Source organism: Mirounga angustirostris, unplaced genomic scaffold (genome assembly GCF_029215605.1).
Source record: "Mirounga angustirostris isolate CCGP_5_RB_7025 unplaced genomic scaffold, mMirAng1.0.hap1 SCAF_3, whole genome shotgun sequence".
Taxonomy (NCBI): domain Eukaryota; kingdom Metazoa; phylum Chordata; class Mammalia; order Carnivora; family Phocidae; genus Mirounga; species Mirounga angustirostris.
Genome location: NW_026991711.1, coordinates 125,179,602 through 125,195,207, shown reverse-complemented (window position 1 = coordinate 125,195,207; position 15,606 = coordinate 125,179,602). Strand labels below are relative to the sequence as shown.

The following is a 15,606-nucleotide window of genomic DNA, read 5'->3' as shown; positions in this document are numbered from 1 at the left end:
GCCACCCCATTCCTGGCTGTGGTCAGGAGACAATAATACAGCAGGATTTACCTTCCCACAAATGAACACTCTCAGGATGCCAGACTCTGTGCTAAGCACTGCACATACTTATTTAATACAGCAACACTATAAAGCAAATGTTACCATCTGCATTTTATACAGAAGGAAACTAAGGCTAAGGGAGCCTAAGTAACCTGCTGGTAAGTGGCAGAGCCCCTCTTTTAACCATCATACTACCCTGTCTCGTAAATGTAACACACACACAAGACCGAGGTATGGGAAAGAATAATTTTCTCTAAGGCTAAAAAGCTCTTTGCCACGGATTTTCACCTCAAAGCCATAATATTTCAGGAAGAGATGAAAAACCCGCTCTTTTCTGAGTCTTCTAATTGTTGAATAGGAAGCGTGGTGTCAGTAGCCCAGGAAGCTGTCATCACCATTTCTTCATTATACTAATTGCTCTTAGATGAAATATGGTTTGTTTTCCCTTTTAATCCTGCTCACACTCATAGCTCTGCTACTTTGGAATATTCTCTGCTTTGGGTCAAGGAAGGCTTTCTCCTTTTTTCATTATACAGAGGGTACAACTGAAGCCCAGGGCAGGTGACTGTCTCACCTGGATCCCACAACCAGTGGGAGGTAGCCCAAAGTCCCAGTGACTGACCTCATTTGCCAGGGTACCCCAATAGCTGCCCTTCGCCCCAGGTAGGACCATCTACTTGCTGTTGCTTATACAAGCATTTCTCCGCCAAACCATTGTATTTTTTCTCACAGCTTCTTCCCATCCTAGCACAGCCTCTTCCTCCACCCTTCCTGAGTACATCTAACCCTGCACAATCACTCTAGCTCTTCCTGATCTCTCTCCCATTTACTCTCCCTGCACTGCCCTTCACCAAAGACTGACAACACTATTACACTTTGCTACCTGATTATGCATGCGGATTGCACTTCACTGCTGTAGTAGATGCCAGCCCACTCAGGCCTGAATCACCTACTTTGGAGATATTCCCATAGCACACAATGTAGTTCTGAGGCCACAGGAGAAATATATGATGATTAAAGTCTCTACAGTCAGTATGCTAAAGGCATCCCTTTTCTGCATGTTTTCAGGCAGAGATGCTAACTTCTACATCTAATGATATGCAATTGACTCAGTACACACACTGGAAACTCTCATATTCTCTCAGCCTCGCCTCTTCCACCAGCTACCTCTGCAGCAGCCAGCCCTGCACAGGCCTCCCCCAGCTTCCTTCTGGGGCAAACTGACAGCACCTCACCTCTAGCCATGCCATGAACCTGTTGCTGTCTGTCCCGGGCCTCTGAGATGCCAAGGCATAGGACCACGCTTAAAGCTCACCACTGCCAAGAAAATGTGCAGAGGAGTTATTAACTCTAGGAGCACCTTAACCAGCAGGAATGGTAAGCCTATAGATAAATGCTTTCCTCTTTTCCTCATGACAGACTGTTCTGAGGCCTTCTGAAGTTCCTACAGGACTGAACACATGTTGCTACTGCAGTGGCCAAGGCAGTGGTTTTCCTTTCTTCCCTATTTCACTCTGGTCTTCAATCCCATTTCCTGCCAGGGATCTCATCCTAGGTTCTGCTTTCTGGGGAGCCAGGCTAAAACAGTGTATTAGTCTGGTTGAGCTGCCATAAGAACATATCATACATTGGGTGGTTTAAACAAGAGAAATTTATGTCTCATAGTTCTGGAGGCTCGAAAGTCCAAGATCAAGGTCCAAAGTTTCAGTTTCTGATGAGGGCTCTCTTCTTGGCTTGCATATGGTCACCTTCTTGCTGTGTCCTCATGTGGCTTTCCCCCAGTGACTACAGGTGGAGAGATCTCTCTCTCCCTCTTCTTCTAAGGCCACTGATCCTATCTAGGACCCTACCCTTAAGACTTCATTAAATGCAATTAATGCCTAAAAGTCCTATCTCCAAATACACTTCAGATTTGGGGCTTTGACATACGAACTGGGGGAGGAGGATGCAATTCAGTCTATAGCAGACACTGTCACTCAAAAACGTTAGTTTGATCTTGACCAATAAGCAGCTGAGAAAGGTCCTCCAAGATCCCACCACCTCCCCCCCCCCTTTTTTTTAAGCTCCCTTTCCCTCTCTCATGTTTTAATGACTAAGGTCAAGGTTCTATTTAGGAAAGGTCTTATATTAGCTTGTTCTCATGAATATTAAATGTTTCTAGTGTTCTGCTGGTTATTTGAAAGACTACGTTAGAAGAACTACATTCTAGTCTTTTCCTACTTACCAGTTTAGGGAGTAACTTTTTATTAGATTAAGGAGTGACCTAGAGCAAATAATTTTGCCTTTCCCGACGGCTTTACTCAGCTATAAAGTGGAATAACAGCTGTAAAGTGGGTTAACCCAGCTATTTTGCTGGGTTAGGGGGATCCAAGGAGATGGAAAGTGGGGAGATGGCATTTTAAAAAAAGAAAAGGAGCTCAACAATGGAAGAACCTTGGGGTACTTTGAGGGAGGACCCTGGCGCACCCCACGGATCTCCATGGTCCACATTCCAGAGTACTCTCAAAGCGCCTGGGTTCACAGAGCAGCTTGGTTTACTCTAAGCTGCTTGCTGCCAAACCTGCAGTGTTTACCAGAATGCGGGTGGTTTGCAAACCCAGATGTCAGATTTCCTGTCCCAGAGATTCTCAACTTGCTCACCCCCAACTCCTATCGGCCTCCCCAGGAAGGAGAGAGGGGGCTGGAAGCAGGCGGAGCTTGCACGGGGCAGCCTCACCACTCCTCTCTCCCCACCCCAAAGGCAGGAATTTCTGGGATGGGCAGATGGTCCACCGCCTCTTCCTCCTCCTTCTCCAAGCCCGAGTGAGTAGGGCGGGGAAAAAACCTCCGCAACGTCCCGTCTCCAGCCCAGAAGCCCGGGTGTCGGCACACTGTGGCGACAGGGACGACGGCGTGGGCCTCCGGGAGGCTGGGGTGGCAAGGCCCGGGCAGGCGTGGAGCACCGAGGGGGCTGCGCTCCCGCCTCCAGCGCCGCGGCCCCGCGCTCGGGCTTTGGCGCTGGGCCCCCGCGACCGTGACTCCGGGCGCCCGGCGAGCCCAGTGGTTAGCGATGCTGTTGCTGCGGTCGCTGCCGCCCCTGCTGCTTCTGCTGGGGGCGCCACGGAGCCTCGCCGAGGGCGCGGTGACCGCGCTTACCCCCGAGTCGGTCCTCGAGTGGCAGGGTGAGTGTCCCCGGGCCGAAGAGACCAGATCGGCACATTGCGGGCGGGGGTGGTTACGGCAGAGGAGGAAGAGGCGAAGCTGGGGGCGGGGAGGGGTGAGCATATTTGTATGGTGGCCGCGTCTCGGCAGTCCGGAGAAGGCCGGCGGATGGGCCGGTCCTGCACCCGGACGGGCCTCGCACCCCACTCGTCCCGCCCCGCATCCTCCAGCCATCCGCGGGCGGCCCCCGGCCTGGGCTGGAAGGCAAAACTTGACTACGCTCTGACCCGGGACAGGCCGGGCACAGAAGGATAGAAGACGTCTCGAAAAGTAGCCCCCCGAGAGTTGTTTATTTGGGAGGATCATCACTCAGAAAAATGACGGCAAAAAGATGTCCCACTTCGTCCCCTCCCAAAGCCCCTAGCCAGGCTTCCAGCCCTCTGCTCCTTCGGGAAAGAATACTTAATCTTTTCTGTTAATATCTTGCAGACAGAGGCGTGGAGCCTCTGTAGGCCATGAACTATGCAAGCTGGAGCAAATAACTCTCTTTGCCTCTCAGTGTCTCTCATCAGAGAAATGGGGTGTGTGATATGCAGAGATCGTTGGTAAGGCATCTGGCAGGCTTGTGAGCCAGAGTTCCTTCAAAGTCACCCCCACAGCCCATGTGCACACATGGATCAAGTCACCAAACATTTATTTAGCACCCAGTACGGAGAAGACTCATAAAAGCTGTGTGAAGAGTCATGAGGGGAGGTTGTCCTGCAGGGGCCCACAGTGGAGAGTAACTAACTGCATGCTGCCTCTAAGGCAGAGAGGCCAGTGTCTGAAACTGGAAGCAGTCCCTGTGTGAAAGGAGGAGGGAGGCAGGGGGGGAGATAAACCAGCAGGAGTCTCCCCGCAGCCTCTGTCCCTTCCTTTCCGCCTTTGGGGATAAGTTTGGAAAGAAGAGGTAAAACAAGGTGTGATCCATCCCTGCGTTCATTGTTTTGTTTTGTTTTGTTTTCCTTCTCAACTATGCCTACATTTTTGAGGTAATCTTTTCTGGACTGTATTCTCTAGCACTCCCACAAGGCTTTATCAGGGACAGGTTGAGTAATTCTTATTCTAAAATGGCCAAAGATCAGAGACCTCTTAACCTTCTTGGTAAATTCAATAGAAATGGTCCTGTGGGGGCACCTGGGTATCTCAGTCAGTTAAGCATCTGCCTTCGGCTCAGGTCATGATCCCAGGGTCCTGGGATCGAGCCCCACATCGGGCTCCCTGCTCAGCGGGGAGTCTGCTTCTCCTTCTCCCTCTGCCTTTCCCCCTGCTTGTGCTCTCTCTCTCTAACAAATAAATAAATAAATAAAATCTTTAAGGAAGGAAGGAAGGAAGGAAGGAAGGAAGAAAGAAAGAAAGAAAGAAAGAAAGAAAGAAAGAAAGAAAGAAAGAAAGAAAGAAAGAAAGAAATGGTCCTGTGGATGTACATCTGACCCCCTCGTAGGAACCATCTCCACTAAGAGTTTACCATACAGTGCTTTTTCCTTTACATTTTAAAATGTGCCTGAGTGCTAGTATCTAGAACAGGACAGCAGCGCATAGGACAGAAGCTGCACCCAAGCCACACAGAGAAAATGCACCAGTAAGCCTCTGAGCCCTGGTTAGCACTAAGGAGCTAATCCCTACTATATGTAGAAGCCCTAAATCCTGGCCTGAGATAGTTTCTAATCAATGCCTTCTTCTTAGTGGCCAAGGACACTCCGAAGTTAAAACCATCTGCTACCTCCTGTACATTCCAAGTGACAGTTTGCAAATCTGAAAATTTGACATAGTTGGCACAGAGATTATTTAGGTATGAAAATATTTCGATGCAAGTAGTTTATTTAGGAGGTGATTCTAGAAGACACAATGGAAGAGTGAGGAAATGAGACAGGGAAGGGGCTCAATTTCACAGGAGCCCTTCTCAGTGACTGTGAAGAACGCAGTGGACCCACTGAAGCGCAGGAAACAGAGGTATTCATCCACCAACTCCCGTTCCTCCCTGATGGAGGGTCCCTCCTGGGGCACTAATCTCCTGGTCTCTGGCCTGCATGGAGCACTGTCAGGCAAGGAGACACAGAGAGTCAGTCAGAAAATATGAGAACTCTGTCAGGTAAATGACCTCCAGGATAGGCTGTATGGATAACCAATGGAATCTGCTACTTACTCCCAGATTGGGAAGATAAAAATATGAGTAGAATATGTCCTCAAGAGGCTGAGAGTCCAGAGACAGACACAGAAACACAAAAAATTACAAAACAGTGCAGTAGATGTTAAGATCACAAGGAATGAGCAAAGTTCTAAAGGCATACTCAGAAGGTCTGGCCTGAGGGGCTGTGGATTACAAAAGGGCATTTATTTTCCTAGAAGATAAGTAGAAAGGAGATAGAACATTCTGGGGGAAAGCACAGAGGCACAGAATCACATGTTGGGCAATAGGCTGAAAGTTCTAGTCTAAGCTCTTTTGGATGGAAGAAAGAGGGCCCACGGAAGGTCACTCAGGCAAACATGAGGCTAGATATAAGGGCACTAGGATCTCAAGGGGGACCCAAGGACAGGCTCTTCTGTGCAGCCAGGCCTCCTGCAAACTGAGAACTGGCCTCTGAAATAAAGCAACTACTTTCTCTGTTTCTTTCTGTCAGGGGCTGCTTGCTGGTCTCTGTTTGGTTCTCTTTTTATGGACTGGTTTCTTCTTGCTTCTACTTGCAGTACCTTTCATGTGTAGCTCCCACAGCTTCTTTGGAAGAGCTGCCTAATTTCCTAGGAGAGGAATCTGGCCACACTTGTCATAGCATGTTGGCTCGTCCCTGCACTCTGCCCTTGAATTAGAGGCCTTCCATGGCTGGTAGGCTGCGATAGTGGTGTGAGGTGCACACATGGATCTGCTCCATCAGGGGCTGTGATTGAGTAGATCCCCAGAATAGGGTTGTGGCAGGACAAGAAGTTATGACAGATCAATATTCGGATGCATGCAAGAGATGAGGAAATGAAGAGTTTGGTTAGAGGCACTCTGCTTAAGGAAAATAAATTCCGGTGACGTGAACTGGGTACTGCTGAGAACAGTTTCATGAGTTCAGACAAAAGGGAACCAGAACACACTTTTAAGTTTAGGAATGCCATGGTCAGTTTGGGACTTGAAGAGGGTAATTATGGAGGTCAGCAAAAAGACCATGTGAGAGGTTAAATCGACTCTCATGAAGAAAGACATTGATGATCTGGGCTAAGTCAGTCACAGCAGGAATACTGAGAAGGAGAAAGGTTGGATTCAAGAAATATGGGTTAAAAAAGAAGAAAATTAAAAATAATAAACTCAGTGAAAGACATAGAAGAAATGGCAGAAGAGGAGGGACAGTGGTTATAAAATGGAAATAACAAGTTTTGGAGGTGGATCCTTTCTTGATAGTGACCAAGTCCAAGGTGTGGTTGTAGGCATGGTCACTGAAGTGGGGAACAGGTGAAAGAAGGTCCTTGGGACAGTGGAAGTTGAGGAACCCATCATCCACAGCAATACAGACATATGTGTGTGAAACAAAAGTTTCATTTAAAAAATACTATTACCTGGGGCGCCTGGGTGGCTCAGTTGTTAAGCATCTGCCTTCGGCTCAGGTCATGATCCCAGGGTCCTGGGATCGAGCCCCACATCGGGCTCCCTGCTCTGTGGGAAGCCTGCTTCTCTCTCTCCCACTCCCCCTGCTTGTGTTCCCTCTCTCTCTGTGTCTCTCTCTGTTAAATAAATAAAATCTTTTAAAAATAAATAAATAAATAAATAAATAAATAAATAAATAAATAAAATAAAATAAATAAAAAATACCATTACCTAATACGATGTGCTGCTACTCATCTACTCTGTTCCATTCCACTTCGTCTTGTAACACGGGTTATGACACACTACACTGATATCATGACCCATTCATGAACCATGACCTGTGGTGGAGAAAACACTGGGTTGGAGTATTAGGGCATCTGTGCAGAAGTTAAAGGCATTGAGGTGGAGAGGAGAACGGGGAGCCTGCTGGCATCAAAGTCATTGCAAATGTAAGGAAGAGGTTCAGGATGGTGTACCCCAGTGTTGAGGAAGCGAAGACCATGTGCCATGGGGGAGAGGTTTCTGAAGGAGGGTGATGAGAGCCACCACCTGGAGGCAGGAATGGGGAGACGAGGTGACCCTGAGATTTCCCCATAGCTTCCATTTCTGATACAAAGGTAACAGTGGTTCCCTTGACTGCTCCTCGTAGTAACTAACAAATGGAGAATGATTACTGTGTGCTATTTGACACACATTAACACACTGAGTCTTTACCACAATGAGGTAGGTACTGTTAATACATACCCTTCTTTACCGATGAAGAAGGTTAAAGAGTTTGCACCTATAGGAACTAGAAAAATGGGAATTCGAACCAGGCATTCAAGCACTAATGCAAAAGACACCCCCCCCCCCATAGCCTTATGACCTCACAAAATAATTCACTCTGTATCCTGTTGTTTGATGGGAGCATGTGATTTGATTCTGTGGCAGGAGGAACAGGAAGCCAGCCTCTTGTGCTCTGCAATTCTTCCTTTTCCAAACCAGTACGTCTACATGTTAAGGGTGAATATTTTCATAAAGCAGAAAAGCTACTGATTTGGGCAATTCCTACACCCCTGGTCAACGAGCCATTCTCCTAATCTAGAGATGTGGAATTTAAGTACAAGCCTGATCAGATACTGGTTTAGCTGTCCTACCCAGTCATCAATCACTCCCACCACCTGACTCTGTTCCTCCCGTCTTCATCATCATCTCTCAGAATCTCTTCCACTTCATACTTTTCTCATCCCAACTTCTCTGACTGGCTGTTTTCCTCACGAGCCTTTGAGAGTCAGCATAGACTTCCAATTTTCCTGGTGCTTTACTTTTTCTCATTAAGCTTCTAACCTCTTTTTATTGTTGGTTGTTACAGTAACTGATTCCACACAATGCAGGTTCCAAGCCAATGACCAGAACAGTAGAGTCACACAGAGATCTCAGTTGTCCCCTCATCTCCCCGTCCTTGACCTAACAATTTTCTTATTTATATCCAGTTTTCTGAAGAAATGATTCCTTTGTTTTGCCTCTTCTAAACTCATCCCTGTGTGATGAACCCTCATATGATCTATCAACCCTCATATGAACTATATTACTATCAAAGTAATATAGTTGAGACATTTATAGACGCTTGCCTCCACTTTCTTGTAGAAATTATCCTTGAAAGCCTTTTAGGAGATGTTCCAATACAAAGCTAGGAACGTAAATTATATTTCTTTAATTATTCAGAGTGAAAGGAAATACTGTTCATAAAAGAAACAAATGCCTTTTAAACACTGTACTAAGTCATTCAGGGAAAAATATTTTATAAAACCACTCAAGAAAAATGGAGGAATATTATTAAAATTTCTGTAAATTGGATTCTGTGATACAGAGCTAAATAAAACAAACAAGAGGTTTCTGCTTTCATGTGTGGCCACATGACTTTTTAATTTATGATACTTTCCAGATTACTACAGTTCCAAAGAAATATGCTACCATGCTAAGTGAAATAAGTCAGTCAGGGAAAGAAAAATATCATATGATTTCACTTATATGTGGAATTTAAGGAAAAAAACAAATGAGTAAAGAAAAAAAAAAAAGGGAGACAAACAAAGAAACAGACTCTTAACTATAGAGAACAAACTGATGGTTACCAGAGGGGAGGTGAGTGGGAGAATGCGTGAAATAGGTGATGGGGATTAAAGAGTTCACTGGTTGTGATGGGCACTGGGTGATGTATGGAAGTGTTGAATCACTAAATTGTACACCTGAAACTAATATCACACTGAATGTTAACTAACTGGAATTTAAATGAAAACTTAATTTAAAAAAAGTAAATGGCTAACCTAAAAATATATTCAGCTTCCCAGGTAATAAAATAAATGCAAAAAAAGGTGTTAGCATGAAAAAGAAATACGCTAGTAAAAAAAGTTTTACTATTTCCGGCTTTTGGCATTCTTCTCTTGAGAACTTTCCTTTTCAATTATGAAAATATAAGAGGAAATTCAAAGTAGTTCTCTAACTAAAAACATTGTTGTCTTATTTGGCACTATCCATGCTCGATGTTAAGATTTGCTTTTGTTTTATTAACATCTATAGAGTGATCACAGTGACTGAGTTAATGCTTATCACGATCCTGTGAAGCCAATGCTTTTATTATACCCATTGTGCAGATGGAGAAACCAAGGCAGTTACTGTTCAGCTTCAAGCAGTTCTGCCGTAAAAGAAGTGCTCTGTGGTTTGCCAGTCTTTCTTCCATAGTGTTAGATTTGTTGAAGTAAGAACAGGGTGCCTTCATGGGCATGTGGCCCATGAAGACACAGAGTGCCATGCTCAGCAGGGCATTGCACTTGGAGTTTAATGTTCTGTGGTTTTGGGTCTTGCAATTCTTAATAATTTTAATCTCTGAATTTGTGCTTTGGGCATGAAGTCTCATGGGACAACAGAGCATGAGCCAGAAGCTAGAAGCTAGTTCAAGCTCAGTCCCACTTGCGTCACACCCCCACCCCCACCCCGCCAGATCCCCTGGATGGGTTCTAAGCGGCTGCCTCCCCACTCCTACCCTCTATCCACTGTGCTAACAGGTTGTGTTCAGGTTGGAGGACAGGGGGCCCGGGGTCTGCTAGTGGAAGACCAGTGGCATCTCAGGGAGGAGCAAGGCAGCGGCTACCCCCGCTGGGCTGACAGCACCAGGTGTGTTTGGTGAGGACTGAGTGGGGAGCCTGTCACCTATCCCCAATCCAGGCACTGAGTGTGAGTCCAACACTGGCTGGCACAGAGGCTGCAAACCCTTGTGGGCTCACGGGAAGTGGAGATTGACTTGACTTCCCTGCCCCAGGCAGGAACCCACATTTTTATCTTACTCTGGGCCCTGCAAAGGAGGGAGCCAGCCTGAATCAGAAGCATGGGGACTACTATGGTTTGAATTGTATCCCCCTCAAAATTTGTATGTTGAATTCCTAACCCCCACTACCTCAGAATGAGACCTTATTTGGAGATAGGGCCTTTATGGAGATAATCAAGTTAAAATGAGGTGCTTAGGGTGGGCCCTAATTTAATATGACTGGTGTCCTTATAAGAAGGGGAAATTGGAACACAGAAATATGCATAGAGAGTAGATGATATGAAGAGGCACGGGGAGAAGACGCTCATCTACAAGCCAAGGAGGGAGCCTGGACCAGATACTTCTCTCACAGGCTCAGATGGGGCCAATCCTGCTGACACCTTGATTTTTTACTTCTAGCCTCCAAATCTGTGGGACAGTGAATTTCTATGAAGTCACTCTGTTTGTGGTACTTTGTTATTGCAGCCCTAGCAAACTAGTACAGGAACTAACAATATATCTACCATTAATAGTTGTTTTTGTGTTTGCGTTAATTTCTACCTCCCAGTTAAGTAAATATATATTTTTCTTAAATGGGCATATTCTTAAAGCACCTAAGATGGATGAGCTCGTGTAAACAGTTTTGCGTTCAATAATGTCACATCATTTCCAGAGTTGTTTTGACTGTTGTTGGAGTTGTTTTCTGTTTCTATTTGTTTTGGTGACCTAGTCTTTGAATCACATCCCCAGGGCTTCAACAAGCAGGCATTTGTAGAGGGAAGTTTAACTGTGTTCTGTCTTACTGTGTCTTGCCATAACTTGCTCTTTGTAGCCAGGCTTCCTGGTGACTGATATGGTATGTTTTCAAGTCTATAAAAAGATAACAGAGCTGCTATGAATAATGATTTTTATACCAGCCATGTCTATTAGGTACTTTTGAGTTAAAGACAAAATGATGGAGGGATAGACTAAAAGCTAAAAGGAAGAGAAAGGTTTTCAACTCAACTTATCAATTCACTGGTAAGATACAGAGAGATACAGCGAAGAACCTCAGAAGAGATGAGATTTTCTGCAAGGGTCAGCTACTGCTAACTGAGGAAGGGATGGGAGGGAATCTGAGTAAGCACGGTGTGGTAAGGACAGTCTACAAGGGTTAACCCACTTCACACAGGATTTGGTAACAGGCAATTTGAATCCCCACAAAACTGGAGCCAGGAGCTGATTAGCTGGGTTTCATGTTTCCCGCATGTGAGAAAGAGTATTGTGTGCCCCGTGGAACTGGGAGTGGTGATTTGGGAAGATTAGAAAAAAAAGGGAGAGAACACGTAAAAAGATTTAGCAAGAGGGATCCCATAGGCCTGTGGAGATGATGATTATCCGGGTTCAGAAGCTGCAGGAAAATAAAGAAAGCTCAAAATCAAGGACAGTGCTAGGGCAGATAAAGAAATGGAAGTTCTGCGACAGGATAAGGACATATTTTAAAATGTACTTTATATTTTAGTTGATTAATAGAAGGCAATTGAGAGATAGCCACAGGCTTTGTTAGGTGCTGTCAGATTAAGAGACAAACACCAAATCTCAGAAGATTTGGGATAAAATGCAAATATGCATGCAGAGAGGGCCAGAAGGGACAGGCACACTTTTCACTTTGTTCTGTGGGACTGTTCTTTCAAGTTCTGCAAGCATCAGAAATTCCTTGCTTATTGGTTTGGAAAGTCATATTAAGAATCCAGATTTTCTGCATCATTCAGCCATGAACAGAACTTGATTCAGTGGCTTACAACATCCTTTCCTGCTACAGAGTAATCTAAGTAAGGAACACAATCAGATCTGAATCCACTGTTCACTGCACAGGACAAACCCAAATTTGTGTTGCTGGAAAAGGTCAATACATCTCAAGAGAGACACTGCTCACCTTCAGATTGGTTACAGGAGAGAAATGCCCTCCCCACTATCTTCTGGACCCTTTCCACGCCCAAACTGAAATACAGTAGTCTCCCTCTTTTCGCGGGGGATACATTCTGAGACCCCCAGTGGATGCCTGAAACCGCAGATGGTACCAAACCCTATATATACTACGTTTTTTCCTATACATACATACTTATGATAAAGTTTAATTTATAAATTAGACACAGTAAGATATTAACCACAGTAACTAATAATGAAATAAAACAATTATAATATACTGTAATAAAAATTATGTGAATGTGGTCTCGCTCAAAATATCTCGTTGTACTGTATTCACCCTTCTTGTGCCGATGCGAGATAATAAAATATCTATGTGATGAGATGAAGTGAGGTGAATGCCGTAGGTATTATAACATAGTATTAGGCTACCTGCGACCTTCTGGTGACACATCAGAAGAGGGATCATCTGCTGTCTGACCATGGTTGACCTTGGGTAAACTGAAACTGCCGAAAGCAAAATGGAAGCTAAGGGTGGGGGAGGGACTACTGTACTGTCAGAACATAAAGGAACTGGACAGATTCAGGAGATGCTAGAGGGCCGAGAGTGCCTGAGCACCGGCTATGTGGGTGGATAGAGGAGAAGATCTTTATTTTTTTTTAAAGATTTTATTTATTTATTTGACAGGGAGAGACACAGTGAGAGAGGGAACACAAGCAGGGGGAGTGGGAGAGGGAGAAGCAGTCTCCTAGCCGAGCAGGGAGCCCCATGCGGGGCTCCTTCCCAGGACTCTGGGATCATGACCTGAGCCGAAGGCAGACGCTTAATGACTGAGCCACCCAGGCGCCCTGAGGAGAAGAGCTTTAAATCCAGGGAAATGGGGTGGGAGATTGAAACTGGATTGTATTTGGCAAGCTGTGGCTTCCTAATAGCTTTCTTAAGCATTGCACTTGATGTGAACCGTGTATGTGAACTTTTCCTTCCTCTTCCCTTAATATGGAGGAGCACAGAGGCTGACTTTTTATGTGTAGTTGGATTAGGTGGCCACCACCATAATGAAATTTATTAAATACCAGAAAGCCCTTTGCTTGCCTAAAATCCACCATAAAAAGAGCATTTCTTTAGGAATTGTTTTATTGCTTGTTTCAAGTGTTTTTCTGTGAAAAGTACAGAAACCTCAATGAAGTCTTAATGCTTCAAACCTTATCTTACTCACCACTTCAAACCTCCACCCATTTCTAAGATAAGAGCTGTCTAAAGCGGACGGAGGCACCCCAAGGCAGGTGGAGGTGATCAGAAGGGGTGCCGAAAGTGAAGTAGTGGGGGCGTCAAGGGAAATGTCCTACAGGTACCTACAGTCAGCCCCGTTCAAACGGACGGATCAGACTGTAATAGTACCCCCAGGCTTTAGACTCCAACCTCATGGTATCATAGGAATTGGCAGGCATTTGCCAGCCAACTGAACAGCTGAAACCAGAAAACAAATCATTGCAATTACCTTTTCCAGAAACCTCATGTTCCATTGATGACTAAATCTTGTCATTTCTTCCCCCTTTAAATTCTCTTTCTAGTGACTGGAGTCTCACCATTCCCTCCTTTCCTTTTTCACCACACCCAGCTGAATTGAGGCCTTCTGTCCCCTTACTGGATCATAGCAATAATCCCAGACTATGCTCCAGGTCCTTGGTGGACTGTCTCATCCCACCTAAGGATGAGAACTCCTCCAGGCCAGGAACTTGGACGTTTGTCTCACACCTATATTCTTAGCACCTAAAACAATGCTGGGCACACAGTAAGTGCTCAGTAAATGCTTTTGTTGAATGATTCACCATGCCAATTCATCTACACCAGAGCCTCAGTCATGCCTTCTCTTATTCCCAAAGCTCTCTCTCTCTCATCTGAAGAATAATAGACAAATTTTTGAATAAAATTCAACTTCGTCGTAAAATGACCTCAAACCACCTCTTTCTAATTTTATATTGTATAACCACCAAAGTCTTTTATATAGGTGGACTCTCATCACCCTGGAGCTGATTATTATTATTTTTTAAAGATTTTATTTATTTATTTGAGACAGAAAGAATGAGAGACAGAGAGCATGAGAGGGAGGAGGGTCAGAGGGAGAAGCAGACTCCCTGCCGAGCAGGGAGCCTGATGCGGGACTCGATCCCGGGACGCCAGGATCATGACCTGAGCTGAAGGCAGTCGCTTAACCAACTGAGCCACCCAGGCGCCCTGGAGCTGATTATTTTTGTCACTTCTGAGATTTGGTGATATTTGCTCTGCCCAGAATGCCTCCTTGCCCACCTCCCCAGCTGTGCACCTATAGACCTCCTCCACTATTCTGAACTCTCTCTTTCTCTCTTTCTGCAATGAAAACAGGCATCTTGCTTGGCTAGTTCACCAATGTGCCTCTGTGTGTGACAAAAGTTAGGTCACTAATAAATGACTGTTGAATGAAAATGTGTGTGTGTGTGTGTGTGTGTGTGAGACAGAGAGAAAGAGAGAGAGATTTCTCTGAAAAGCCAAATTACCCCTCCTAGCCCTGGCTTTTACCTCAATATGTTTATTTATACCTCTGACATCAAAATATACTTCAGCGTTAAGTTATAATTCTTTCTGTACATTTCATGATATACTCCCAGGGTTAACATCAATTCCTTAAGGGCAAACACTATGACATACATATCCTTCTTTCTGCAGGGTTCCTAACACATACCATACTAGGGACTGAAAAAATGTTTGTTTGAAATTTTAAGTCTCCTACTTCAAATTTTTGGCAACAATCTGCAGCAGTTTATTTTCTTTATATGTTATCAATTAATGTATGTAAATAAAGCTAGAACTAGACCTATATTGTCCTCACTGAGCACATGGATATTAAACTTCAGAGACAAAATGGATTTGGAAAAAAAATGTAAAAGAATGATTCAGTGAAATAACCTTTATAGTCCCACCAGCTCTAAAGTTCATGGTTCAGGCTTATGGGTAAAGTTAGTCTCCTCCAAATGGCCTAATTCCTTCCAGTCTGTTCTCTGTCTCCTCCCTGGAAAGTGGGCAAGTGCATGCAACCACACACACTCTCCCCACTCAGAATGATCCGAGGACACTGAGGACCCATGTCCACCTCACATATGACACTAGTTGAGGATCCAGTCAAGTGTCTTAAATTCTGGGCTATTTTCTTTTGTTTTTCATCACTTGCTTTAAGGGTTATTTTAAATGTAGTTATAATGTTTTCTTTGAAATTGATGGAACTCCTTTCTTTTCTTTAACTAGAATTCTCATGATTTCAGAAGAAATAGATATACTTTTATGGGACAGATATTTAGGCAAATAATTCCTCTCTCTGTCTCTGGTCTCTGGTGCCTACCACATGGTTAGCACTCAGTGAATACTTGCAGGATGTAGTAATATTCTACATGCAGTCATAAAAGAATTACCTTAAACCTAAGTTCCACATTTGATCAAGGAAGAATTCTCCTCCCATTTCTTAGAAAAATACATGTTAGGGGCACCTGGGTGGCTTAGTCATTAGGTGTCTGCCTTTGGCTCAGGTCATGATCCCAGGGTCCTGGGATCGAGCCCCACGTCGAGCTCCCTGCTCAGCAGGGAATCCTGCTTCTCCCTCTC

At 44.8% G+C, this 15,606-nt stretch overlaps 1 protein-coding gene across 7 annotated transcripts in view; it reads left to right on the top strand.

The window, feature by feature from the left end:
• Window positions 1-2,762: 2,762 nt before the first annotated feature.
• PLA2R1 (phospholipase A2 receptor 1) overlaps window positions 2,763-15,606 on the top strand; it is a 116,097-nt gene continuing 103,253 nt past the window's right edge. For 4 of the 7 annotated variants that reach the window (XM_045868780.3, XM_064586606.1, XM_064586607.1 and 1 more), the window contains exon 1: window positions 2,765-3,203. In XM_045868780.3, coding sequence (XP_045724736.1) covers window positions 2,806-3,203 — 398 coding nt within the window. In that variant the 5' untranslated portion in view covers window positions 2,765-2,805. Of the gene's footprint in view, window positions 3,204-15,606 lie in introns of all 7 variants that reach the window. The other 3 variants (XM_045868781.3, XM_054506174.2, XR_010410165.1) reach the window with 2 other exon arrangements.